At 31.5% G+C, this 26,602-nt stretch overlaps 10 protein-coding genes across 10 annotated transcripts, besides 9 other annotated features; 5 read left to right on the top strand and 5 right to left on the bottom strand.

Moving 5' to 3' along the window:
• Positions 1-88: 88 nt before the first annotated feature.
• Positions 89-886: a mobile genetic element.
• Positions 857-886: a terminal%2Cinverted (terminal inverted repeat of MuDR-3_TvMULE3 transposon ID:TVAGG3_0037130).
• A 214-nt stretch (positions 887-1,100) lies between these two features.
• TVAGG3_0037120 (protein ubiquitination) lies at positions 1,101-7,291 on the top strand (the record flags this gene model as incomplete). Its single annotated transcript, XM_001308894.1, has 1 exon — positions 1,104-7,211. The coding sequence occupies one exon, from the start codon at positions 1,104-1,106 to the stop codon at positions 7,209-7,211; it is 6,108 nt and encodes a 2,035-aa protein (XP_001308895.1).
• A 915-nt stretch (positions 7,292-8,206) lies between these two features.
• Positions 8,207-8,575, bottom strand: TVAGG3_0037110 (RNA polymerase II transcription regulator recruiting protein; the record flags this gene model as incomplete). The annotated part of the gene is made up of 1 exon (XM_001308893.1): positions 8,207-8,575. The coding sequence occupies one exon, from the start codon at positions 8,573-8,575 to the stop codon at positions 8,207-8,209; it is 369 nt and encodes a 122-aa protein (XP_001308894.1).
• A 1,595-nt stretch (positions 8,576-10,170) lies between these two features.
• TVAGG3_0037100 (uncharacterized protein) lies at positions 10,171-11,640 on the top strand (the record flags this gene model as incomplete). The annotated part of the gene is made up of 1 exon (XM_001308892.1): positions 10,171-11,562. One exon carries the CDS (start codon positions 10,171-10,173, stop codon positions 11,560-11,562), a length of 1,392 nt encoding a protein of 463 aa, XP_001308893.1.
• A 153-nt stretch (positions 11,641-11,793) lies between these two features.
• On the top strand, positions 11,794-13,149 carry TVAGG3_0037090 (spectrin binding; the record flags this gene model as incomplete). Its single annotated transcript, XM_001308891.1, has 1 exon — positions 11,803-13,092. The coding sequence occupies one exon, from the start codon at positions 11,803-11,805 to the stop codon at positions 13,090-13,092; it is 1,290 nt and encodes a 429-aa protein (XP_001308892.1).
• Positions 13,150-13,511: 362 nt separating this feature from the next.
• On the bottom strand, positions 13,512-14,432 carry TVAGG3_0037080 (uncharacterized protein; the record flags this gene model as incomplete). The annotated part of the gene is made up of 1 exon (XM_001308890.1): positions 13,691-14,425. The coding sequence occupies one exon, from the start codon at positions 14,423-14,425 to the stop codon at positions 13,691-13,693; it is 735 nt and encodes a 244-aa protein (XP_001308891.1).
• A 1,373-nt stretch (positions 14,433-15,805) lies between these two features.
• TVAGG3_0037070 (histone-lysine N-methyltransferase family) lies at positions 15,806-16,741 on the top strand (the record flags this gene model as incomplete). Its single annotated transcript, XM_001308889.1, has 1 exon — positions 15,806-16,741. One exon carries the CDS (start codon positions 15,806-15,808, stop codon positions 16,739-16,741), a length of 936 nt encoding a protein of 311 aa, XP_001308890.1.
• A 396-nt stretch (positions 16,742-17,137) lies between these two features.
• Positions 17,138-18,356, bottom strand: TVAGG3_0037060 (uncharacterized protein; the record flags this gene model as incomplete). The annotated part of the gene is made up of 1 exon (XM_001308888.1): positions 17,152-18,342. The coding sequence occupies one exon, from the start codon at positions 18,340-18,342 to the stop codon at positions 17,152-17,154; it is 1,191 nt and encodes a 396-aa protein (XP_001308889.1).
• A 316-nt stretch (positions 18,357-18,672) lies between these two features.
• On the bottom strand, positions 18,673-19,623 carry TVAGG3_0037050 (uncharacterized protein; the record flags this gene model as incomplete). Its single annotated transcript, XM_001308887.1, has 1 exon — positions 18,673-19,623. The coding sequence occupies one exon, from the start codon at positions 19,621-19,623 to the stop codon at positions 18,673-18,675; it is 951 nt and encodes a 316-aa protein (XP_001308888.1).
• Positions 19,624-19,798: 175 nt separating this feature from the next.
• Positions 19,799-21,205, bottom strand: TVAGG3_0037040 (homeodomain-like family; the record flags this gene model as incomplete). The annotated part of the gene is made up of 1 exon (XM_001308886.1): positions 19,833-21,194. One exon carries the CDS (start codon positions 21,192-21,194, stop codon positions 19,833-19,835), a length of 1,362 nt encoding a protein of 453 aa, XP_001308887.1.
• Positions 21,206-21,369: 164 nt separating this feature from the next.
• Positions 21,370-21,504: a mobile genetic element.
• A 2-nt stretch (positions 21,505-21,506) lies between these two features.
• Positions 21,507-21,543: a mobile genetic element.
• Positions 21,507-21,543: a terminal%2Cinverted (terminal inverted repeat of Banshee-A3 transposon ID:TVAGG3_0037020).
• Positions 21,544-22,128: 585 nt separating this feature from the next.
• Positions 22,129-23,335: a mobile genetic element.
• A 95-nt stretch (positions 23,336-23,430) lies between these two features.
• Positions 23,431-23,653: a mobile genetic element.
• Positions 23,616-23,653: a terminal%2Cinverted (terminal inverted repeat of MuDR-5_TvMULE4 transposon ID:TVAGG3_0037000).
• Positions 23,654-26,602: part of a mobile genetic element that runs on past the window's edge.
• On the top strand, positions 25,792-26,520 carry TVAGG3_0036990 (MULE transposase domain-containing protein; the record flags this gene model as incomplete). Its single annotated transcript, XM_001308885.2, has 1 exon — positions 25,792-26,520. The coding sequence occupies one exon, from the start codon at positions 25,792-25,794 to the stop codon at positions 26,518-26,520; it is 729 nt and encodes a 242-aa protein (XP_001308886.2).

The following is a 26,602-nucleotide window of genomic DNA, read 5'->3' as shown; positions in this document are numbered from 1 at the left end:
CACCGTTACTATTATCATTGTCTTACGCCATCGCAAACTACATGATATTGAACGTTTCATGTCCGAGACACCAACATCAACCTTGTTGGGCAAACCCAAATTTTAGCTAAAAGTGACAGGGAAAAAAACGTTTAGTATTAAAAAAAAGACCGATGAGAGCTTCGTTCGAAATATAGAGGGAACTGAGAATGCGCAACCATTCTCAGGGAATATTGGATGCTATTCCCGTTCCCTCTGTATGGAAAATTGAGGTTTTCAAAGGGAGTTAAAATAATATCAAATTTATACTAATTTACTTCAAAATACAAAAGTATTTGACAGCTAAAATTAGTTACTTTAGCAAGCCTATCAATACCCTTTTACGATTATTGCTACTTTTTCGAAATAAAAGTAAAAACAAATTTATACTAATTTACTTCAAAATACAAAAGTATTTGACAGCTAAAATTAGTTACTTTAGCAAGCCTATCAATACCCTTTTACGATTATTGCTACTTTTTCGTAATAAAATAAATTTATTATCAAAAACCTTTTTTTCTTAGTAAAAATAAACGAAATTTTTTACCTTATGAACTTTTGATGGAAATATGCAAATTTAAAATAATAAAGAAAGCCGCGAGCGAAGCGATCGGCTTAGTTCGAAGATTTTGATTCAAATCTTTGCTGATCTGTAATTCGCGGAAGCCGCGAGCGAATCGAGCGGCTTAGGTCTAAGATTTTGATTCAAATCTTTGCTTATATTCCTTAAATTCTTTATGAAACTCGCAACAGTTCCATAAAAAATTTTAAATTCTAAACTGTCGAAATTACCGATCGGTAATCACACCCTTCATGGGTGTGTCACTTTTTGCAGGCGTGTCACTTTTAGCTAAAATTACCCCTACTCAACCTTGTTGTAGAAATTTTTTTTAATTAATTTCTTGAATGTTTGTTTTTATAAATAGTTAGATCTTAATTTATGCGTTTTTATTTGATTGAATTAATTTTTTATCTGACGAGTGAAGAAACTACTCAAAATTCAATCAGACAGTGTAAACTTCAGAATTTTAACTATCGCAATATTTTTTATTTCAAACGTTCACTAACTTTCAAATAACAATAGAATGGTTGAACTCCCTAGCTTTGTTAAACTCCCTAGCTTTGTTAAACTCCCATTAAACATTTCAAATCTCAGGGATGATATCAGAGCTACAATACAGATAGAAGAAGCCGTTTGGAGCGTTGATTATAAGAATATTAAAGATTTATGGACATTTTTATTCACATATCAGAACGTGCTTCAGAACTTTAGGGATATTATAATATACGCGGCAAAACATAGAACATTTTCGCCTAAATTATACGATTTACTCAGGAATTCATCAAAGTTTCCTGATGATCCTAACATAATGAACATTTTATTCCCGAGTGACGATGTTGAACCCGAAAATAAAGAAATATACAATGCCGTTCTTCAAAATAACCTTGAAAAATTCCAAAAATCAGTTAAACCGAACGAATTAGAGACAAAAGTTATTTCCTACAAAGAAAAATCACTCAATTTACTTGACTTTTCATGTTTCCTTGGCGCATATAACATTTTTAAATACCTTTCAACATTAAATTTTGATTTAACAAAGAAAACATGCGAATATGCAATAGCCGGTGGTAACGAATCGATTATCGAAATACTTACACAAAAGAACAATCAATTTGATCAATGCGCTTCTGTTGCAATGAAATATCACAGACATTATATTTTATATTGGTTATTAACTAACTATAGATGCAAATCTATACCAACATCCACATGCCTACAAAAATACAACATGCTTACAGCTCAGTTAATGGCAAATAACGGTGCTTACTATGATTATTTTGATGTAAACGGTCTTTATGGCTTTATGAAGGAAAAGAAGTTCCCTATAAGGATACAGAATGAATCCCAAGAGCAAACAAACATTTTCCTTGCTGTTTTGAACAGACTTCTTGAAAATTTTGCTCCAACATTGAACCAAGCCATCTCTACGTTCGAAAGTCAGATGGCAAGTAATCCCAGTGCATCTCACAATGAGATTATTTCACAAATTTTCGACTCTTTTCCAAGACAGGCGAATACATATTTCCAAATCATGGAAAAAATCTGCCAGGTAGCCAGTGTTGACCCAGACATCGTGATCCAATACATCTGCACAATGTTTGACGAGATAATGACCACAGGAATCACCTCAGTTTTTACAAATCTCAGAGGAATGTCGACTTTAATGAAGCAAGACAACGTTTACCATAAACAATTGTTCGTAAACTTCATGCATTTCTTTGTTTGCGACCTTGCCTGCATCATTATCTCCAAATACGGACCAACACACGCTTGCAAACAATTAATTGAATGCGGATTCAAACTTTGCAACAAAAATACACCTCTTCCATGGCTCCACAGCAGTATTATACAGCAGTGGTCGGTCATTTTCTCGTTGGTTAGCAAGCAATACGTTTCCAGGATAATGAAAATCTTCAGGAGACAGATTGAAGTGGCTTCTACCAGGGAATACACATTCCAAATGATCTGTTATATCCAGTTGAACCTAAATTACCCAGAACATCAAGAATTTTTGGCATTTATTATTTCAACCATCAAAAAACTTTACAAAGACAGAGTTTTGACCGTAAAAACTCTTCAATCCCTTGCCAAACTCGTCAGTTCCATGCAAAAGACTGTTTATCTCAATGATCTTTTCGATGTAATTTGGAATCTCCGCCAAGATTCGAAACTCAAGGACGGAACCTTCGATTTACTTGCCTCTTTGTTCCTAAGAGTCGATAAACAAGAAAAGAAGATGGATTTATTCTTCAAAAAGAGAGTTTACGCTCATACTTCTCAACCCGAAAAAGTACCACGAAGTTTGAAATTATTTCAACGGTTAATTTACGGTACACAAGTGCATACTAAGTGGCTGATGTGGAATTGGGGCATAGAGTCACCAACATCTCCATTATGCTTCATCAAATGGAATTCTCAGCCAAAAATCAAGCAAAGTGACCAAAATTCATTTTCAAACCTTTTTATGCAAAATTTCTTTTCAAAAAGTGACTTTTCAACTGCTCCTGAAGCATTTTCACATACTTTGACGCATCTTGCATCGATTGGTTTCAGTTATTTCATGCAGGAGATCTTTCCAAAGTTTCTAAATCTCCAATTCAATGATGCAAGATTTGTTGTTCTTTTAATGACCGTTCAACTGATAAATTCACAGTATTTCATTGAGAACAACTTATCAAAAGCATCACAACAAGACATTGACCAGTTAAACAAACTGCTGTCACCTAAAATTGCTGAAGCTTTGAAAACAGTTAAACCAGAAAATTCAGAAGACGCAGTTCCATTTCCAACATTAGATACAGAGATGAAAACAAGAATGGAAGAAGCAGATGGAAAAGTAGAAGAGAAATTACATAGTTGGAAAATATCTAATCTTGGAATTTCCAGAGTTTCCTACAATTTCGCACAAGAAAGTCAAAATCCATTCACAACTCCTGTTCAATTAGTGAGAACATTGAGATTTGTTTTGACTGCAAATGATTTCGCAACTTCCAAAATGATAAACATGTGTGTAAGACTGAGTGCACATAAAGACAGAGAAATTGCGTTGGCAGCTTTACACATTTGCAACAATATTTTAGTTTTACCAGCTTTGCAACTAAAATTTGTACAACAGTTATTGCAAATGTCGATGAAACCAACAACTGATGAAACTTTATTTTTATGTTTAAGTTTGTTGTTAACTGTATTAACCAACGGTGGAAATTCATTTAAAATGAATGTCTACCATGATATAGAACTTGTTGCTTATATTGGTTTTATTTCCATTCATCCTTCAACAAGATTTTTAGCTTACAAGTTGTTATTAGCTGTAAATGATTGTTTGAAAGGAAGAGGATCAATAACTTATATAAGACAAAACATTCCGACATTGGAAGGTATAGTTAAACAGAAGTTAATTGCAAATAACATCACTGAATTCCCTGTTACAAGTCCTGCTCCTCCTGGAGTAATTAACTTGGAAACAGCAATTCTTTGCCATTATTACGATTTGTGGATTGTTTTCGTGTCAGAAATCACGAATATTTTGATTTCCACGAATTACACACCGATTTTGGAGCGATTCTATGAGAATTTGCAGCCAAACAAATACATAACAGTTAACGGAGTTTCAAATCAATCTGCTGTTGCAATTGGAACATTTATTTTGTTCATTTCAACACATTTTGAAGTGAAGACATTTTTGTTGTCTCCTGCTCCGTATTTAACAAATCAATACGAGCCATACAATCAGAACATTGACAGAAGAGAAGAAGCAATGCGTGATCTAAAGGAAATGTTGAATTCTAACTCATGGATGGACCAAGTCGCGTTTAACACGATACAAAGTGTTAATATTTCTTTGTATCCAAGTGTTTTGAGATTGTTAAATGGAGTGAAAGTTGAGCATATCCCTGATGCTGTTCATTCCATTGCAATTTTGTTTAGATCACCAACAATTTGCAAATCATATTTGAACGAGTTGTTGCCTGATTTGTTTGAGTTTTTGGCTTTTGTTCAGACACATTTCGTTCAAGTAAAAGTCAACAGCTCAAGAGCCATAGAATGGGATGAGAAATCAGAAGAAAATGTCGCAAAATACAAATCAATAATCATTGATTATTGTGCGATATTAATCATCGCATTCACTAAACCAAGTAATCAGATAAATGTCGAAGATTGGAGTCTTCCAAGTCGCGAAATTGTTTTCAGATATTTAGTTAACTGGATGTCGACAACTTCTCATTTATTGCAAGGTTTGAGAGAATACGCAGCACAAGCATTGACAGCAATGATCAAAATCAGTGAAATTTTTAGCGATAACATAATCGTCGATGATTCTGTATTGAATTTGTTGGCAAAAATTGACAAGGAAGGTGGAAATACTCTATCGTTTTTGCTTTATTTCCATGTTGAAATGTTATTAGAAATATATGTTGATTGTTGCATCAAATATCCTTATTCAATTGCTGAATTCTTTATTGATGCGATTTTTATGGCTTTTGACGCAAAAAGAGTAGATTTCATTTATAAATTATCCGGCCAATTATTGTTTTTAGGAATTGTTCTTTGTGAAAGGGAACATCCGAAGGCGAATCAGTACTTATGTGCATTGGTTGACATTATTTCACAGAAGAGATCCAAAGAATCACAAGAAAGAATACAAAGAGAAATGAATTCGAAAGATTTCATTAAATTATTACCAAAATATTTCTTGTATGCCGCAGAATCAATTTTCGCTTCTGCTTTCAAATGTTTCACTTTGGAAGGACTACAAACTCCTATTTCCGTGATGGTAGACGCAATGAAACCATGGCTTCCTAAGCTTAGATTACTTCCAAAGTCCCCTTCATGTGTTCCTGATACTCCAACGGATTTCCACATGTTTACTCCTTATAGATTTTTGGTTGCTTTGATGGAGACAACTGAAAAAGTTGGTCCGGACAATTTCACAACAATTGCTCCTCTTTGGTCAATTATTTTGAATCTTCCTGACCATGGAGAACTTATTCCTCTTTTCATCAGTTCGTGGCATAATCCAGACACAAAGAGGAAGATGTTTGAGTACCTTATTAACTCAGATCCTTCTTCCGTTGTGAAAAGATTAGTTCCGAGATGTTCTTTCTCTTATTATTTTTATGTCACAGAATGTCTCAAGAAAAACATCGAAGAAGAACTCTGGGTTGTCCCTCTTTTGGTCTCAGCGCTTCAGAAGACACCTGATGTCATTGTTGAAAGCCTTCCGAAGATAATACACTTCGCTTTCATCATAGGAGATATCAACAAAGACCTTTTGGATGCAATAACAAAACATTTCGGAATTCAGTTGTTTGATGGAAATTTGACAACAGAAAAAATTATTTCAACGGTGATGGTGTTGATTTCCAAGTTAAATGACAACGAAACATTGCAGACATGGGGAGAAGAATCATTAAGATTCTTATTCGGCGCCAGATCATTGAAAGTCGCTTATACATCTTTGATTATTTATAATCAATTATTAATTCCAAATTCTAATTTAGTTTGTTCTCAAATTGCAAGAACTGCGCATTTCCACCTTTCCAATTTTGATGAAAACAAAGGTGATGATGTGAAATTATTGACACAGTTCATTGGCGAAACATTCCTTTATTACACAGCGAATTTCAATGAACATGAAGAATTTGTTTACAAATATTTGTGTTCTTTCTTTGATTGTGTTACTTTCGTTGATACTTGTTTGCCTCTTGCGAAAAGATTGTTTGTTTTGTGTCTTAGTAATCAATTAACATCTGCAAGTGCTTGGAATGGAATTGTTTCATTCATCAGGCCTTTGTTGTTTGATTTAGAAACTGATGACACGACACAAAAAATTTTTGATTATTTCATCAAAAGTAGTTCTGCACAAGAACTTCGAATGATTGTTGCCCCAATTAAAGAGAACAGACCAGACTTGTTCACTACAATGACAGAAACAACACAACAGTTGCTAGAAATGTGCAATGAAACTACTTTATATAATGTTTTACTTCACTATTCCATGATGATTACTTCTTGTTCTTTTGGAGTTATGAACTCTATTTTTAGAATTTCTGGACAAATCATCATGAAATACACGAATGAAAACAATAGATCTCCTTTGACTAAGATCTATACTTATGCCTTGAATAATATTTCGAATTGCAAAGAAGCAATTAATTTCATTGTAAATATTTCGAAGAAAATGCCTTCTGTTGCTTCCAAATGCGCATTTGAGTTTTATACTTGGGCAAGGCCATTGGAAGATGTAACAAGAAGTGTTGGAAGAATGCTTGATAAAGAATGTCCACAGTTATCAATGACTGATTGCCAAAGCATCGCTGCTTGCGCATCTATTTTGTCTGGACCTCCTCCAAAGATAAAACCTTTCCAGAGCCAAATGGAAATGATTGATGCAATGATGAGAGTTACAGGAAAAAGTAAGAGAAGAAGAACAGCATCAACAAGAAGAATTTCAACAGCAATGGCGTTGGTAAATAATACAATTGATAAAGGACTGCTTCCAACAGGAGAGATGCAAGTACAAGCATTGAAAGCACCTACACAAGTATTGATTAGTCCGACATTATTCATTAATACTCCCCAGAAAATCAGCTTAGTCATGACTCCTGATGAATTTGTTTATTCATATTAATATTGTAATTTTGATTTTAATATATATTTATATTTTTTTTTATTCTTTTGTTATCTTAATAAAATATTATGCTATTTCTGAAATGAATTGATAAAAATATAGATCCATAAGCATGTGATATTGGCATTGTTATATTCATTGATTGAAACTGATTTATAATATTTGATTCGATATTTCATTTTTCGTTTTTTTATATGGGAAAAGCATTTCTTGGATATTTTAATAATGCTAATTATGCACAATAGTATTTACATTTTTATGGTTCTCGTATAAATCCCCTTTTACAAAAATTTTATCTTCATTTCGAGACTATAGAATTTCAAAAAGTGTGGTAAAATTTATTGACGCACAATTTCATAAACTGTTTGAATGGATCTGAAGAAAATATTCAATTGCTTCTCAATATGATGTCATTTTATTAATTCAGATAAGTCAAATTTTTCGTGAACGAATATGAATTTCAAATTGTAATCCATTGTATTTCTCAAATTTTTACATCACAAGTTTTTGAGTATTTCCATTATTTGCATAATCAATAATATGCATATGACACAATAATCATGCATGGAAAATTTTAAAAATTGAATGGCAAATAATATTTTTGAATACTCTTTCAAAATTTCAATTTAATGGTCCTCTGAACATTTAAGCAAAAATTTTTATTATAAAATTAATCAAAATAGGACTGGTAAAAATATTTGAGGCATTTCTATTTGAATAAGTCGATTTTTTGATATTTTTTTCTGATTTTGTCTTTGATATTGAAAACAAATATTATTTTCAAAAGGTATCTTCCTACTACAAGTATGTCCAAAATTTTTTTATTTGCAATGTTTAAGTGAACATGTTAAAATCAATGGCAAAATATTGATATTTGTAATATAGAAATTTTTAATAAATATACAATATTGCAATTAATCTTACATATAATTCCTTAACTAACTCTACCAGTAAATAATGATAAATCATTTTCTGTACAGCAAACAAGAATTTCTTCAGTCAAAAATGTCATTGAAATGGTTTTCGAAGTCCTTATTGATTATATCCCATATTTCGTTTTCATCAATGGTTGTTTCCTTCTTCTTCGTAACTGCTGTTTTATTTTTATTTTTTTGCTCAGCTCTCTGTTGCCTTTTCTTTTTGATTTGGTCTTGGGATAGTTGATGGTAGCGTATTTTTACCTGATCTCCTGATCTATCATCAAAAAACTTGGCAATAAGGGACCATCTTCCTTTAAAATTTCTGCAAGCTTCCATGAGGGCTTTATCCTCTTCTCTCGTCCATTCGGATCTTTTCTGAGTTAGGAACGCTTTGTATCTGTCAATGATAGATCTTTGAGAATGATTTTCACCGATCTCTTCCATTATCTTTGGGATTGATGAAGACAAATCTCCTTGGTTCTCGTTTACGATCCTAAGGATTATGTCATCATCATTGGCAGTGAATCAGTGTATAGTTCTTTTCTTCATAATATGAACTCGAATGTATTCAAATTTCTATATAACCGTTAGAATTGATTTTTGAATCATAATTCAAATTGTCATCTACTGATTCATCAATCACAAACACTTATTACAACCTAATAATCTTTAGTTTCGGAGATTTGAAATATTTATTCTAACTTTTGTGTAATATTCACAATTTTCTTACGCTAAGAGACAATTCTTGACAGATGAAAATGAAAAAAATATATGATTAGCGATGGCTATAAACACAAATAACACAATCAAACATTTACCAGAACTTCTTTTAGAAAAATTACAGAAATTTCAATTATAAATAAAATATATGACTTTCAAAATAAATAATATATTTTACCATCAGTCTAATATATTTAATGCACTATTTTACTAGCATATGCCTTTTTTATTCATTATTTGTAATAATTGTAAATATTAGCTTTTTGATTAGGGTATCATAACTGCTTTCTATTAGAGCATGTAATCGTTCTCATATTTTTGCTGCTGATTTATATATTTCGAAATATTTTGTGTTTTTGTCTAATTTTTTTCAAATTTAATTATATGTGGAATAAGATGTTAGCATATGCCATCTATACCTCCAATTTTAACCCTAGAATGACTTTTGACAGTTGAGAGGCACAATCAAATATAAGTCGAAAAATTTTTGACACTTTTTCGGATTCAAAAGCGCCTGATTTTTAATGCATTTTATTTAACATTCAATACATTCTTAGGCTTCCAAACGATTTCCTCGGAGTATTTTAATTTTTTTATTGATTCATTTTCACCCTCGGTTTCCTTGATATGTTATCTATTGTTTGTAGGCTAAATAAAGAAGAAAATGATTCTAAAGCAATGCTCTCCATGTTCGCACGATTTTATTAGGTTGGTGTAAAATTATCTGTCATTGAAGTGTGAGAGTTGTCACACTCGGAAATTACAAAATCATTTGATATTCCAGATGTAACATTTTAATATCCATATTACAATACTTCAAAATCTTCAAAATTTATTCAACAAAACAAAAAACTATAATAATTCCAAAGTCATATACACGAAACCAAATACTTTTAAAATGAGAGCATTCGCAGGTTTTTTTCCAATAATAATGTCAACGTCCAATTATGTATCCTTATTTTTAATTAATTATATGAAAAACAACATTATTGGATTAATTGTAGTTAAATCTTAAAACCTTGCAATCTACTTTCTTTAATTTATATCCTCCCAAAAATTGAACTTATAATTGATTCCAGGAAATATGCTTTTTGCTATACTAACTTCACATCCCGTATCATTGTAATATGAACGTACCATATTGTAAAGAAGCTTATGATTTCGAATGTGTTCTGTTCTTTTTAACCAAAATTTGTTGTGAAATGAAGTTTGCTCATAGAGATCTTGCATATTCACTACCAACTGATCGTTTTTTATTTTTTACCTTTTGAATTTTTTTTTATCTCAATCGACTTTACAATTTTTTTTTCATTGATCAAATGAGCACCTTAGATACAGAGATCGAGGATCTCCGTCAGAGGATTACTGCTCTTAATTTACTCCTTGGCGAATTACCAAGCAAGAAGAATAAAAAACCAATAGAATTCAAGAAATATGACTCGCCCAAATTACAGAAGGCTTATGAACTTAAACAACCAGTTAAAGAACGTAGTATACCAAGTGAAAAACTAACTCCTTCAAATAATCCAAAGCCAAAACCAAAAATTGAAAATTATTCACCTTTGAACTCTCAATTGACTCAAAATGGCAGGGAAAGACCTACACCAAAGTCTGGTACAACGGAAGTCGGTCTCAGTTTTTCAAATTCATCACTATATTCGCCTTTCCAAAGAAAAGAAAATAACGTTAACCCAACAGTTAATTCTAACAAGCAGAATAACAGAGAATCAATACAACTAGATAGCGATAGCGATGATATGATTTATTTGATCAAAAGTCCAAATTTGAAAACATCTTCAAAAATACAAGAACCAAAGCAAACAAAGCGATCGCTTTCGAAACAATGGTACGATTCAGACTCTGGTGATGAGATTGACATCGATAAAATACGTAAAAAAGTCGAAGAAAGACGAAATCAAAAACAAACGACAAATACTCCAAATCAGAAACAAAATACTCAACCACAAAAAGCAGAACCCAAGAAAGAAGAACCTAAAAAACAGGTTCCTGTGCTTCAACCACTAAGAACTGAAGAAGATATCGAAAAAGAATTTCATTCACTATTTCCAAAGTCACCAACCTCAAAATCACGCGATTTACATATAGATGATAACATTGATCAAGAATCAGATGATTTTGATCCAATTTATTACGAAAATCCAGAAAAGAATGATTATGATTTTATACACTCCGAATCAGATGTCAAATACAGTTTATTTATTAATCAGAGCAGCCAATCTTTAATAACTATCTCTGATGAAGAAGAAAATCAAGAATTACCAAGATGTCCAACTCAAGAAAGCGATGACGAGTTTGTAACAACAGTACTGAACAAGATACATGATTTGGCTCATCACGCTCTTGAAGAAGAGGAAGAGGAAGAAGAAATTAAATTTTTGGAACAACCACCAAAAGAGATCGACCAAATTGACGATAATGAATTAAGTGGTGAAGAGAAAATGAAGTCTGACCAAATAAAATCCGATGAAAATGAAAAAATTGTTCTTGATTCAGAAGAAGACGTAAAACAACCAATGGATTCGCAAGAAGATGATGTTAAGCAAAATCTTATGAAGATTAATGATCAAATTAATGATCTTCTTGAAGAAGAAGACGATTTTGATGAAGAACTTGGTCTAAATGATGTAATAACTATTAAAAGCAAGAAAGAAGAGCATAAATTAGATCTTTCTGCTGAACTTTTACTATAACATTGTATCTTTCTTTATTTTGTTCGAATAAATTTTTTATTAACATGTTTACTTTCTATTAACTCAAAAACATGTTTCCAAATCACATAAAATGATATAATTTACAAACCATTTAGAAAAATCATGATAGACAAAAAAATTTTATGGAACCATTTCAAAAATTTTGCTAGTGTAAAGAGAATTTGGTGCTATAAATATAAAGTTGAGCACTTTTCCAGTAAAGAATGGGTATTTTATCATATGATTAAAGATCTTGATGATCTGCCTCCCGAGCATCAAGATCTTTTGGAGCTTAGTGAAATGTTGTGGGAGGCTAATGACACAAATACGACTCGAATACTAGAACTAGCTGTTAATTTGGTTCAAAATAATCAATTAACCATCTTCAATGTATTAGCGATGATAGATTATATATGCTCAAAACGAATAAAACAGCTTAACTTTTATGAAAATTTATATTCTGGTGTTATAGCTGCACTAAATTATCAAATCAAAACAAAGTTACGCTTTGAATCCAAATATCTTCAAGCATTATTAGTATTAAGAAGAAAAATAAACTTTTATGCACCTTCTGAATTCGAAAATTCTACAGAACAAGAAATTTTAGATATATATCCACAAGGAACTCTTTCTCATATAATTTTCTGGGATAAATTCGATGATTTACAGACTATGATAACCAATACCGTCGATTTTAATAATCAAATGATGATAAATAAAGAATCGTTACTAGATTTTTCTTCAAGATGCGGAGCTATTAACTGCTTTAAGTTCTTTGTAAATAGTGGATGCAAAATTACTAAGGAAACATTCAAAAATTCGTTTATTGGCAATTGTTATGAAATAATTCATATTTGTGAACGTAGTGTAGAAATTACTGACTGGTGTATACGACTAGCTGTTAATAATCATCACAACGAGGTTGTCGAATATCTAGTTGAGAAATATGGAATGACATTTACTTGGATGTCTCCTTTGAACAGTTTTAACTTCAAATGCTTCTACGAGAAACTCATAGGAGCTACTAATATAGATGAAATCGATGCTACTGGCCACTCAGCGCTAATGGCAGCAACAACTTGCGAATTTGCTTCAATTTGTAACCTTCTTCTTGATATGAACGCAAATATTGAACTTCCAGACTACAATGGAAACACAGCCTTGTTTTTAGCAATGATGAACAATCATCCTCATATTGTCAAACTACTTTTAGAAAGAAGGGCAAATGTGGATGCAATAAACAATAGCTCATTGACACCTCTTATCGCTTCTATCAAGTATAATAAGACAGAATGCGCGGAAGTTATTATTCGGTACGTATCAAACGTAAATTATTGCGATAGTAATGGCACAACGCCTCTCATGTACGCAGTAATTAATAATAATATAACTATGGTTAGACTTCTGTTAGAAAAGAATGCAAATATTGAATTCACAACAAATGAGAAAAATGCTATCTCTTTGGCTTCAAAATTTAAGAATGCAGAGATACTAAAGATGCTAACTGACCATCAAAGAAGAACGAAATAGTGTTATCCTTTAAAAAAATTATGTTTGTTTTGTTTATTAAAATAAAAAATATTGTCATCATATATTTTATAGAGAGAGCATCATTACATCGACAAAAATAACAAGTACAGATTTAGAATTCTTAGAAAATGCTTAGGAACAAAAAAAAATTTGAAAAATATTCTCGATAAGGCATGGTCGTCTTATAAAAATATTATTCACACCAAAGACAGAATAATTTGACTATTAACATAGCATGAAAGCATTACATCTCAAAACCTTGAAATTTATTTGCAACATATAATGTTAAAAACTCTGTATTTCTAATTACTCCAAGGATGTTTTGCAAATTTTCCTATATTTTAATGATAATTCTAAAATTAATAAAATTTATAAAATTTCGGAAAAAGATAAGATATATTAGGTTATAAAAATAAATAGGTATACTTTGAATATATTTATTTCGAAAGTTGAGTATTTAAACTTCGTTAATTAACTTATCAGAGAGGATTCCAGAAGCTTCTGTGACTTTCCTCTTCTTTGTAAAGATGAAGACAGCGACAATAACAGCGATGATGATCAATACACCGATTACTGAAAGTGATACAGCGATCTTCTTTCATTTAGTCCATCCGCCCCTCTGTGAGTCTGGTGTTGGTGTAACTGGCTGCTGTGTTGGCTCTGGCTTTGGCTCTTCTGTTGGCTTTGGTGGTGGTGGTATTTCTGTAGGCTTTGGAGTTGGTAAATCTGTTGGCTTTGGAGTTGGTATTTCTGTTGGAGCGACTGTTGGGGCTTCGGATGTAGAAGATGTTGATGTTGTCTCAGAAGATGGCTCTGGTGGAATTGTTTCAGAGGACTCAGAGGAAGATGGAGATGTTGATGTTGTTTCTGAGGATGGCTCTGGAGGAATTGTCTCAGAGGACTCAGAGGAAGATGGAGATGTTGATGTTGTTTCTGAGGATGGCTCTGGAGGAATTGTCTCAGAGGACTCAGAGGAAGATGGAGATGTTGATGTTGTTTCTGAGGATGGTGCTGGTGGAATTGTCTCAGAGGACTCAGAAGTAGATGGAGATGTTATCTCAGAAGATGGCTCTGGAGGAATTGTTTCAGAGGATGTTTCAGATGATTGGGAAGTTATCTCAGAAGATGGCTCTGGAGGGATAGCGGTTGGTGAATCGGATGATGATTCGGTTGGCATATAGGATGGTGATATCTCTGTAGAAGTTGACTCTGAGGCAGATGAATCAAGTGGATCGGCTTGGTTGTTGATTTCGGCATTGATTGGCTCATCTTCTTTCAGGGTATATTTTGCCTGGATGTTTGAAAAACCGAGGGCAAGGAACAATAAAAACATAATTTTTTATGATCAGAAAAAATCAAAAAAAAATTTTCTGATGGCCATTTGAATTTCGAAAATGAAATGAGCATTATTATTTTACCAAACATACCACCCGTGTAGGAAATTGTTTGTTTCGGATCTCAACTTTTTTTTGAAAATTTCAATACTGGCGGCATATTTTATCTCCATAATATCTATTTAAATAATATTTAAAAATCAAAAAGTTTACCGATCTCGTTCGTAATGTAAAATTATTGAATGAAAATTTGACACATAAAAACCTTTGATTTCGGTCTTTATTTTCAGATAATGAATTAATTGGCAATGCAGCATGCAGATAATCATTTTGAAATTCATTTCAGTATAATCGATGAAGATTGATTATGCTTTAGAGATGTAAGCTATCATTCATAATGTAGAAACTAGGAGTCTAATACAGTAAAAGATTCCAATTCCAATCTTATTGTAAAACAGATTTTTTTTTCCTGAATTTAGGAACGAATGGACTCGCAAAGAATTTCATATAAGTTTGAGCGAATTATATTCTAACAATTCTCCAAATTTTTACAAGTATTTAAATATTTTACTTATAATTATAATTATAATTCATGAGTTACATCAATGTTTCATATCTTGATTATCAGAACTTCTTTTCACGTATAATTTATTGAAGAATAAGCCATAAAGGCGATATTTGATAACATATTTAAATTTTTCAGCAAGTATTTACTGAACAACTCGCTCAAAATCGATATTGTGGACAAACATAGCAAAGACTTGATGATGAAACATATTTGGAAATTAAGAATGAGAAGTACAATCCCATGGGTTTCAGCTTTGGATATGATGATACAAATTTATCAAACTGTGTTCAATTTGTCTCATGATTTTACTTATAATTCATGAGTTACATCAATGTTTCATAATTATTAACAATTTCATTTAAAAATGAAACATTTTTGATGAGGTTAAAAGAGCATATGAACTTGATACGTTGTGCGATTAAATAGCAAAATTTAGAAATCATTATTTCGACTCAATTGTCAAGGACTATGATTGATTAAATTATTTGTCACTTTTCATCAATTTTTTTATTCTAGATCCTAAAAGAATTCGAAAGATAAATTATTCAAATATTTCATAAACATTTTATTTTATCCGTTATTGTTCTCAAAATTATTAAAATTATATTAATCGAAATAATGAAACGGTGCAGATTATTAGAATTTGAAAATATTGTAAACTTATCAAATTCTTCCGCGACCATCAATTCTTATTTGAGAGCCAATTCAAATTTAAAAGTTATATTTAGCATGCGTGAAACACAATCTATACATTAAATGTAATATAAATGACGATTGTTTTCACTTTTTTATTTTTTATAACCTCAAATTGATGACGATTTTTTGCGATGTTCATCCTCCTCATTTAGTTAGTCTTGCTAGCTATACCACAGATGATAACTTCAAACTTCTGGTTAATAATCGAGAGTTTTTCATGCCAACAGCCTTCGCAATTTCTTTTAGTAATAAAATATTACAAACTTATCTAACGGATAAAGCAATTAAAGCTTATGTCACATCCTTCAAGATAAAAGAAGACAAAACATACAAAATGATTGGTGATTTAATCAAAAATGGAGGCCTAAATAACTCTTATGATATGAAATGTATTACCGAATTCTTTGATTTTATCGATTCAATGGAATGTCACGGAATACTTAACCTATTTAAAGAGAAATTTGATGCACAAAATCTTGATTTTCATGTTCAATACTTTAAGTATTGTTTTATGGCTGACCATGAATCATCGACAAAGATAATAGCAGAGAATTTTTGTAGAATACCAGAAGAAAAACTACTTAATAGCTGTTATGCAGCTGGAGCAAAAGCTACAAACATGGTTTTAAAGCATAAGTCATTGTTTGTAAAATGGGAAAATAATTTAGTTGAATTCATTACTAAAATCATCTCAAAAGATGCCTCCTTCGTTATTCTTTTAGAGAATGTCATTTGGGAATACGTTAGTGAACCATTCAAAAGTAGACTTGCTGCTGTAATGGATAAAGTTGCCCCAGAAATGAACAATGAAGCTGCTGCATCAATATGGCATTCAATGAAACCATTATTATCGTTTGATTTACAAATTAATAAAAGATACCCACGTAAGTGCATGATAACACAGAATATACTTGCTCAAAGAGATTTAGAGATGGCAAATGGATCATCAGAAACAGAAATTCACTTTGATTGTTTCGGATGTATTCCATTTTGCTATAAAATTAGACAACACGATGAGTATGCGTCTGAGAACCAATATATGACAGGATGAACACTTTATGGTATTGATAAGGATGGTAAATATGATGCACTTGATAAAAGAAAGGATACTCTCATTGGAACTCAAATAGCTGAATTTCGTATCCTTACAAAGAAGCTATATTATGGATTTAACATCACAATGATAGGTGATAACACTCAAAAAGAATCAGAGATCGTCATTGACGTCTTTGATATCGATGGAATTGTTTTTGAAAATTAAAACAAAATAAAGATATATATCTATTCATAAAGTATGTAATTTAAAAATGTTGTTCATAAGACTTAAACTGTTAAAAAATGTTTTTTATGAGAAAATTTCAATTTTATATCAAATTTTCCTTAAAATTATAAGATAAATAAGGCGAAATTAAACAAAAAACATTATAGTTTGTAGAAAAAATAACATTTTATGCTTAATTTTTATTCATTTTTCTCTGCTTCTTCTTGTTTGGTCTCTTGGCTTTGTGTATGACCTATTTCTATATTAATACCACCACGGTGAGGAACTTCCAGCTTGAATTGGTTTGGATTTACCTTAGATTTTCCAATTGTCAAAACTCCGAGTGAAGTTGGGACTTTTTCAGGGAGTTTTGTTGTTCCTGTTGTAGCAGTAAATGTCTTGTTTCCAGCATTCATCTGTGCTGGTTGAACCCAAGTTTTTTCTCTTGGAGTTATCTGAATTCCGGAAGAAGCAGAAAGGCGTTGCTGAGACTTAACGTTATATTGGTAGTTGAAGGCCATATTAGGTGATGAAATAACAATTCCATCGTTTTCAATTGGGACATTACGATTTGACGGATCAAACTGGGATTTTTGAGGTTCCAAGTATGTCTCTTGATATGGACCTTGTCCGATAGGTGGAGGATGGTCGCCATAATGGAATGGGCCAAGTGGATATCCTTCTGGATAAAATGGCTGAGAATCATCACGTCTGTATATCATATCAACAGGGATAGGAGGTCCAACATAACCATTTTGTTCTCCAATACTCATTCCTGGAGAGATGTATTGGTTATATTGTTGTAATTGGTAGTCGTAAGGCATGTAAGGGGTAGGATTAATAATCTGGTTTTGTCTCTTGCTTCCAGCAGATACAAATTTCGTAGGTATTGGTGCTTTCGGAACGTCAACTTGAATTCCATAAGCTGTTCCTACTGCTGACTTCGTTTCTGGACGGAGCTGTGGTGGAGGAGCCTTAGGATTGAAAGGCTCTTCAATTTCAGCCCTTGATTCTGGGATTCCTTCTGTGAAATCTGGATACATTTCAGGAGGAGGTGGAGGAAGTGATGGTACCATTCCATCTTTAAGTGTACCATATAGTGGATCGCGGTTTGCGCGTATATTTGTCCCGTTTCTGGAGACGGTTATTGTTGTTTGATGTTGAGGTTGATGATAGTAATTTTTACCATTGTAGTCTTTTCTACTTTCGATTTGTTGGTTTAAATTCTTTGCTTCGTTTTGTTTTTGCTTTTCTCTCTGATATTTCGCTTTTCTAAGTCTTTTTTTTGCTTCAACAGCTTCATAATGGTTTCCACTGAACAGTCCAAGAACGTCGTCGAGATCATCGTCCGAGTCACTCTTGTTCTTGATCACTGAATGAATTCTTTTCATTCGAAATTTTTTTGTTGACAAATTTTACAAATTTCGTAGTATCGGGATCAAAATTATGTGAAAATATCATATAATGGATATTATTTGCAATTTTTCTCTAATAATATATTGTCAGTAAAGAAGAATGTCATCTGATTATCATTAGTGCAATGTTAATGACATTTGGAACATAAAGAGTTCTTATAGGAACAGCATTTGGTTACTTCAATGTCTCATTCCAAAGTAAATTATAAAAATAATTTGCACAATTTCAGTATCTAAAGGCTATAATGCATGTGAAAAACTAAAAAAAGCTAGACACAAAGTATAGTATGTTCAAACAAAGCTCTATTATTTATAAACAGAAAATGATTTGAGAATAGGACGAAATTCAATGACGCCTATATCTTCATCTGATATTTGCTGGAATGTACCAGAAGCAGCAAGAATATATGAATCTTTTGATATCTCAACTATTGGTGTTGGATTTTCACCAACTTGACCAATTTTGTTGAATTCCTTATCATATATCAAGGCATTAGACCCTTCACTGCCGACTACGATGTTATCTCCTGAGTAGGAAATCGAAATGTATCTGCTACTCTTTCTTTCGATTTTAATAAAACCAAATGGAACAGAAGGAGTTCTAGTATCTAATATAATGACTTCATTCTCAAGTTTTGCTGATGATAATAGAAAATGATCAACCCAACAAATTGAATCAACGCCATGGTTATGAAAATCAACTTCAAGAACATCAGTATAGTTTCTGGCATCTAAAAAACTGACTTTACCAGTAGACTTTCCAGCAGCTAAAAAATTAGACGATGGATGTGTTGCTAAAGATAAGATTGACCCTTTGCAATTGTAAATAGGCGTTCCAAAATTATCTCCTTTTATCATATCGCATTGATATAGTGTTTTGCTTCCTCCAGCTAAAATGGAATTTCCTAAAAATTCGAGAGATGCTATTGAAGCTGGTCGATCTCCACCGTATTGACACCTGTATTGGGCTCTAATATGTCCATCTAAAGAATCTATTAATTCAACAGGAAAAAACGGGCAAACTGAAGCGAAAGCACACGATGATTTATCATCTGTATTCATTAACGGATACCATACTATATCTGTAACGTCTTTTGGTGATTTTTTATCGAATGATGAATTTAAAATCCCATTTTCTGCTGAAAAAAATTGAAGTTTTCTATCATAAGTCGCTGACAAAAGGCATTTCCCATCAGGAGACCACTTAGCTCTTCTTGGAAAAGAAGCAGTCAGACTCTGAGAAATTAATTTTGCCATAAAAATAACTAAAAATGAATTTATCTTCATGGCGAGTTATTCTATCAGAGATCTGATTAAATGAATTATCAACTGGATGGATGCATGACAAAATTACTTCACTAGAAAAGTTGGTAATCGATTATTTCAAGAAGAAAAATACATTTCAAAACGAAATTTTCAAAAAGTAAGTAGTTTAGCTAACAAGTATTAATTAATATCAGGGTAACTTAAATGTGTTTGATCTTATTTCTATACGAATCGATATTTTCAGTTGTTAATATGACAATTTGTCTCTTATTGATATGTTTCATTGTTAATGGATCTTGTTTTGTTGTTGTTAAGATATGCATCCATGTATTGTAGTCAAGAACTGTTCCATCAGGTGAAATTGCAGGAACGTTGATGATTTCACCAGTAATGCAATCAGTTTTGTTCTTAAATGGATTCATTTTGGCCATTTTATCGTACATACTTTCCACTGGAGCCTTTTCCTTGATGACTCTTGGTGCACGCGGTGCTTTTGGTTTGGATGGTTCGGAATCCGAATCTTCGTCATATTCTGAAGGCGGGCGTAATCCAGAAGATTTCTTGTGGTATGGTTGGCGGTCTTTATATCTCAGATTACCATCTTTATCAAGATGATAATCTTTATCTTTGATTTCGCCAGAAGCGATAAGTTTTCTGTAGAAGTTTGCGCATTGGTATCCAACACGACCTGGAATGGCCTGTGAAAAGATGCCCCATTTGCCAGTTTTGATTCCTTCTTCCCTCATCTCTTGCAATCTGGCCAAAAACAGTGCTTTTTCTTGCTTTGTCCATGGACCATTAGATTGCTTTTCGCCAGGAGGTAAATGGCGATATAAATATGCGTTTGGATTCTTCATTCCTGTTAAGTAAGATTTCTTTCTGGCAACACTCCATGTGTCCCACATTGATGCCTTGATGTTGGGTGGGCATGGATAATCGGCGTTTTGCTCGGCATCTAATTTTGTCGACGTCTTGCGCTTATATGTTGAATTCTTTTTCCTTTTCTTTGGCGCTTCATCTTCTTCGGAACTGCTGCTATCTGTATCTTCTTCAATTTCGCTTTCGCTTGAGTAGTCCATTTCTTTCATTCGCTGGGCTGTAATTTTTTGCTGTATTTCCTTCATTGCCTTCTTTGACCTGCTACGTTTGGACATTTTAATGCGTTCTCTTGATTCTTCGCGAACTGCGCGCTGGAAATCTAAGTCGCCAATCCGCTCAAGTAAGTCATCTGGACTCATATCTGATTTGAGGAAGGCCACATAGAGATTTAATTGTGAAGCGCGTGGCCATTTTTCATAAAGCTTTGAAAGAATCTTGTTAATTTGATGTAATCTAAGGTTAATTGCACGCTTCTTGTTTTCAATAATGGCGGCTTGAGTTTTACAATCATCTTCGATGAAGTTATCCCTGTAATATGGGAATATATCTTCCATTAAAATTGGCGGATATTCTATTTCATCATATTGTGATTCTTCGTCAGCAACGCCATTTGAACTTTGCTCTGGTGAGTTGACATCGTCGACCGGAGATATATTTATCTCTGTATTCCGGTAATCTATCATATGCTTTTGTTTCGACAAGTGAATTAAATAAACGGTCTCCTCAATTCAAAACCTCATTTCAATCTTCCGTAGCCGACCAATATCATAATGGTTATATTACTTGCATGAGGTATATCACTTTTAAATATACATCTCATTCTACATTGAATTTTTTTTTAGGCCAAGATTTTTTATGGGTAAAAAATGGGGTTGGCGTCCTAGTGTAAATTTCTCAAAATTGTGATATTTACATCACATTTTTGAGAGGTTTATGGGCGTCCTAAGGGAAAATTGAATAGCTAGGGCGTCCCGAATTTTCATTCTAAGATTTTGTAATAAACAGAAATTCATCAAAAGTGACAGCTCTCAATTTTTTGACATTTGTAAATTCTAAATTGAATGAGAAAAATGAAATAATACTAAGCATAATACAATATTCTAGATTTAATTATAATTAGGAAAAAGTTAGTTTTGAGAGTACTTTTCATAGGCATATAGAATGAAATCTTCTGAAAAATAATATCACATAAACTCATATTATTTTCTAATATATAACTATTTTATATAAAAATCAAATTCAATGATCTTAAAAGCGAAGGATAAACCTCAAAATTTACGAATATAATGAGTGGGAATATAATGCTTATCTATCATAAAACCATATGAAATATCAATTTTTGCTTTACGCCTAATTTTTGACGACAATTAGCAAAAAATGTTAAATGTTAACACTCAGTCCATTTGAATATGAAAAATAAAATTGACTTTGATTAAATGTTTTTATTTATCATGCAATTCTTCTTGCGACCAAAGATTTGAATAAAAGTTCAAAAAATAAGATAGCTTAAAAAATAATATACGGTAGTGTTTACTAATAGATGAATAGTATATAAATTCTATTAAAATGGATTTGATCCAAAAAAATATAAAACCAAAAATAATTGTTATAATTTAAGAGTGTGGGACAAACTATCCAGTGTCACTTTTTATTAACCTGATTTTAAAAAATTAATAAAATAATAATAAAAAATTATTTGAATCTTTTACATTAATTGTTTCTTTTTTAAAAGTACCTTTAAAGTACAATAAACAAGATTTGAATCTATTGATCCTTGTTGCAAACTTGAATATATTGCTTCAAGCATTTTTGAGAGTAGCCCATGCTAGCTTTTATCTCTTCTTGGATACCAAACTGGAGGAGCTCCATAGTGTTGAATATCACGGGCTCCATACACAAATTGAATAAGGTATTTCAAAATTTGAAGGAAATGGTCCATCATTGAATGTATGGCCGGGAATTGAATGACATACAGATAGTTTGAGGAAATTGTTATAAATTATAATATAATTGAAGAATTAATTATCAAAACAAGTCTAAGAGCCATTTGTCAGATTTTCCCGAAATGCAAGTTAAGATTTTAGCAGCGACTAACTTTGAGTGTACATATATAATTGTTATACTGAGTACTTTCTATCTGTGTTACTTATTTGAGTCTAAGAGCCATTTGTCAGATTTTCCCGAAATGCAAGGTTAAGATTTTAGCAGCGACTAACTTTGAGTGTACATATATAATTGTTATACTGAGTACTTTCTATCTGTGTTACTTATTTGAGTCTAAGAGCCATTTGTCAGATTTTCCCGAAATGCAAGGTTAAGATTTTAGCAGCGACTAACTTTGAGTGTACATATATAATTGTTATACTGAGTACTTTCTATCTGTGTTACTTATTTGAGTCTAAGAGCCATTTGTCAGATTTTCCCGAAATGCAAGGTTAAGATTTTAGCAGCGACTAACTTTGAGTGTACATATATAATTGTTATACTGAGTACTTTCTATCTGTGTTACTTATTTGAGTCTAAGAGCCATTTGTCAGATTTTCCCGAAATGCAAGGTTAAGATTTTAGCAGCGACTAACTTTGAGTGTACATATATAATTGTTATACTGAGTACTTTCTATCTGTGTTACTTATTTGAGTCTAAGAGTCATTTCTACCATAGAACTAGATATTGTCTCTCATTAAATATATATAACTGTAAACTGCTTAATTCATTTATCTATTTAGATAAAATTATATTTATATAAGATTTCATGTTATTATTTCATCTTTATTATTTTTTTATTCCTTTGAAAAGTGACACTGGATAGTTTGTCCCTTTCTCATAATTTAAATGAAGAAGTAATTTAAAACGATTTTATTTATGATCAAATTTTATATATTTTTTTGATTTAATAAACATTTAATTTATTATAATTAATTTGATTTAATAAACATTTAATTTATTATAATTAATTTTTTATTACAGTATAGTAAAAAATGCTATAAATAAATTATTATATTTTATTAAAATGTGACTTTTAATAGTAAGTGAATAAAATAAATCAGGAATTGGGAAAGAAATAAGGTTAATTAAAAATAATGAAAATTACAAGTTTAAGGTTAATGAAAAAGTGACAATGGGCGAGTTTGTCCCCCACTCATTCAAGCATCCAATTGATCTTTCTGTCATTGTACTTATGCATTGATAAAGTTGATTTAATGAATCCGAAGAATAATCATTATGCTTGACTAGTTGAGTTAGTTGATACAGACTGTCGTCAGCCATTTTAAAAAAATGAATAAAATTGTATAGTAAATTATATTTGTGAAATTTGTGACGCTACATTCAATCTAAGACCAATATCTCAAAGAATTCCTCATTTAAGTATTACTTTTCATTGTTTTTTAAAAAATATCTTTGCTTATTTGTTCACTTTTTTGACATTTATTATATGCTTTTTATCATATTTCCGATGATATGAATATATATTCTATATAAGAATGACGCTACATTCAATCTAAGACCAATATCTCAAAGAATTCCTCATTTAAGTATTACTTTTCATTGTTTTTTAAAAAATATCTTTGCTTATTTGTTCACTTTTTTGACATTTATTATATGCTTTTTATCATATTTCCGATGATATGAATATATATTCTATATAAGAATGACGCTACATTCAATCTAAGACCAATATCTCAAAGAATTCCTCATTTAAGTATTACTTTTCATTGTTTTTTAAAAAATATCTTTGCTTATTTGTTCACTTTTTTGACATTTATTATATGCTTTTTATCATATTTCCGATGATATGAATATATATTCTATATAAGAATGACGCTACATTCAATCTAAGACCAATATCTCAAAGAATTCCTCATTTAAGTATTACTTTTCATTTTTGATTCAATTTTCGAACGGTTTTCGTAAATTTTGCATCATTTCATTTTTTAATGGGAAAATCATCTATATTTAATCAAAAAAGAGCAAACTTTACAGACGAAAATAAAATATTTATCAGGGAACAATCTGATAAATACCAAAAATCAACATCGAGAGATGAAAAAACGAATATAATCAAACAAGTTCTTCAATATTTTAATATTAAATACGCCGAAAATGAATCTAAAGCTGTCAGAAGATATTTTAGTTATATTGCAGTTAAAAATATTCCCGCAGTTACTGGAAAATATCCTGATACAATTGTTCGCAAAGATATGCTTTATTCGCATGATCATACAAATATTATTAATTCAAATAATATTGAACGTTACTACCGTTGCATCGATCATTCTTGTCAAGCACGTTATTTAGTTAAAATTGAGAACAGTTCAGTTTCCGAAGATTTACAAAAGGAACATATACCCGAATGCAGACAATTTAAAAAGTTACAAAATGAAAAAAATGATCTTCATAAATCAATGACTCTGACAGAAATATACAATAAGGCAATGGCAAAATTTTCTGAAGACAACGGCACTTTTCAGCAGATTAAAAAATTTATGACAGAACTTGCTGTTGGTACTGATGAAAACCCATTAATTAAAGATTCATTGGTCAGGGAAGTTTATAATAAGTCCAGAAAATTTTCTGTTGGAGAAAAAATTACAGACGATGAAATTGCTAATTTTTGTTTAATAAATGGCGAGCAGTTTTTCATTGGCCATGATTTTCAAGCAAATTGTGAGACGATGTTTTTTGGTTTTGAGAAGGCAATTCAATTTGCAAAAGAAGCCACAGATTTATTTTGCGATGGAACTTTTAAAATTACACCAAAACATTTTCAAAAAGGACAGATGCTAACAATTATGATTTGTGAACCTTCAACAAATCAATATCTACCACTTTTATTTATATTCATGAAAAACCGCACATTTGAATCTTATAAGAAGGCATTTGAATATATTTTTACTGTCAAGGGTATTCAATTTTCAAAGCTAATTCAAATTCATTGTGATTTTGAAAAGGGAATGATAGAGGCACTTCAACAAATTTTCCCTAAAGTCCGTATAATTGGATGCCTATTTCATTTCAAACAAGCTTTACACAGGAAACTTGTAGCACTTTATACAAAAAATTTCAATACTTTACAAAATTCTTTATTTAAGCTATATTCTATTACTCCATTCATGTCTCATGAAGAATTTGTACTTACAATGCATATAATTAATCAAAATAAAGTTGATTCGATCAAAGATTATATTGATTATTTCAACAAAGTTTGGTTGCCGCACTACAATTTAATATCTCAATATAATAATGCAACTGCAATATTCACTAATGATTGCCTCGAGAGTATGCATTCAGAATTTTCTTCGTTAAAACATCCAAACATTTATGAAGCTATTAAGAAGATATCTCAAATCCAATTAGATAAATATAACGCCATCAAAAATAACCAGAAGATCGAGCGCCATATAAAAACCGTTATCACTGATAGCTACAAAAATTATATTCTTGACTGCTTTCAAAAAGAACTTGAGAAAACAATTTTTTCTATCAAACAATACAACGTAAGTGATCTTTCTTTGGCTCAGAACGAGATTTCTCCATATGGTTCCATAGAATCGAGTTCATTGTTCGAAAATATTCCAGTTCATGATGCAGATATACTCAAATCGATCGATCTAACAGATAAAGATACAATGATCACTAAGTTTATTAATGAAAAAAGAGAAAAAATTATGGCATTATTTAATGAAACATTAAATCATCCAGATTTTAATTCATCCACTCCAATTCAAACTAATTTTGAGCAAGCCGATACAAATCAAGGTTCAGATGCTCCAATTCGCTCCGAAAATTCAAATATTGCAGACTCTACAGATTTAGAACCAGAAAATCAAAACCATCCTTCTACAAATCAAATGTCTAGTAATCTAGAACATAAGCTGGACCTTCTTGATCATATTGAAAAACAATTATCGAAAATGCGCTCGTTATTGGGAATTCTTCCTACTACAAATGCTATTGTTGGGCCGTCAAAACAAGTTTCAGTTAATAGCAAGCAAAATTCAAAAAAATAAGAAAAAATCTTCCATAACAACAAAATCAAACAATAAAAAACAAAATTCATCCGCCAATCCTCCTAAACGTAAAGCTCCTATT

Source organism: Trichomonas vaginalis, chromosome IV, assembly GCF_026262505.1.
Source record: "Trichomonas vaginalis G3 chromosome IV, whole genome shotgun sequence".
Classification (NCBI taxonomy): domain Eukaryota; phylum Parabasalia; order Trichomonadida; family Trichomonadidae; genus Trichomonas; species Trichomonas vaginalis.
Note: the sequence above shows the minus strand (reverse complement) of the source record. Positions and strands in the feature narration are given on the sequence as shown.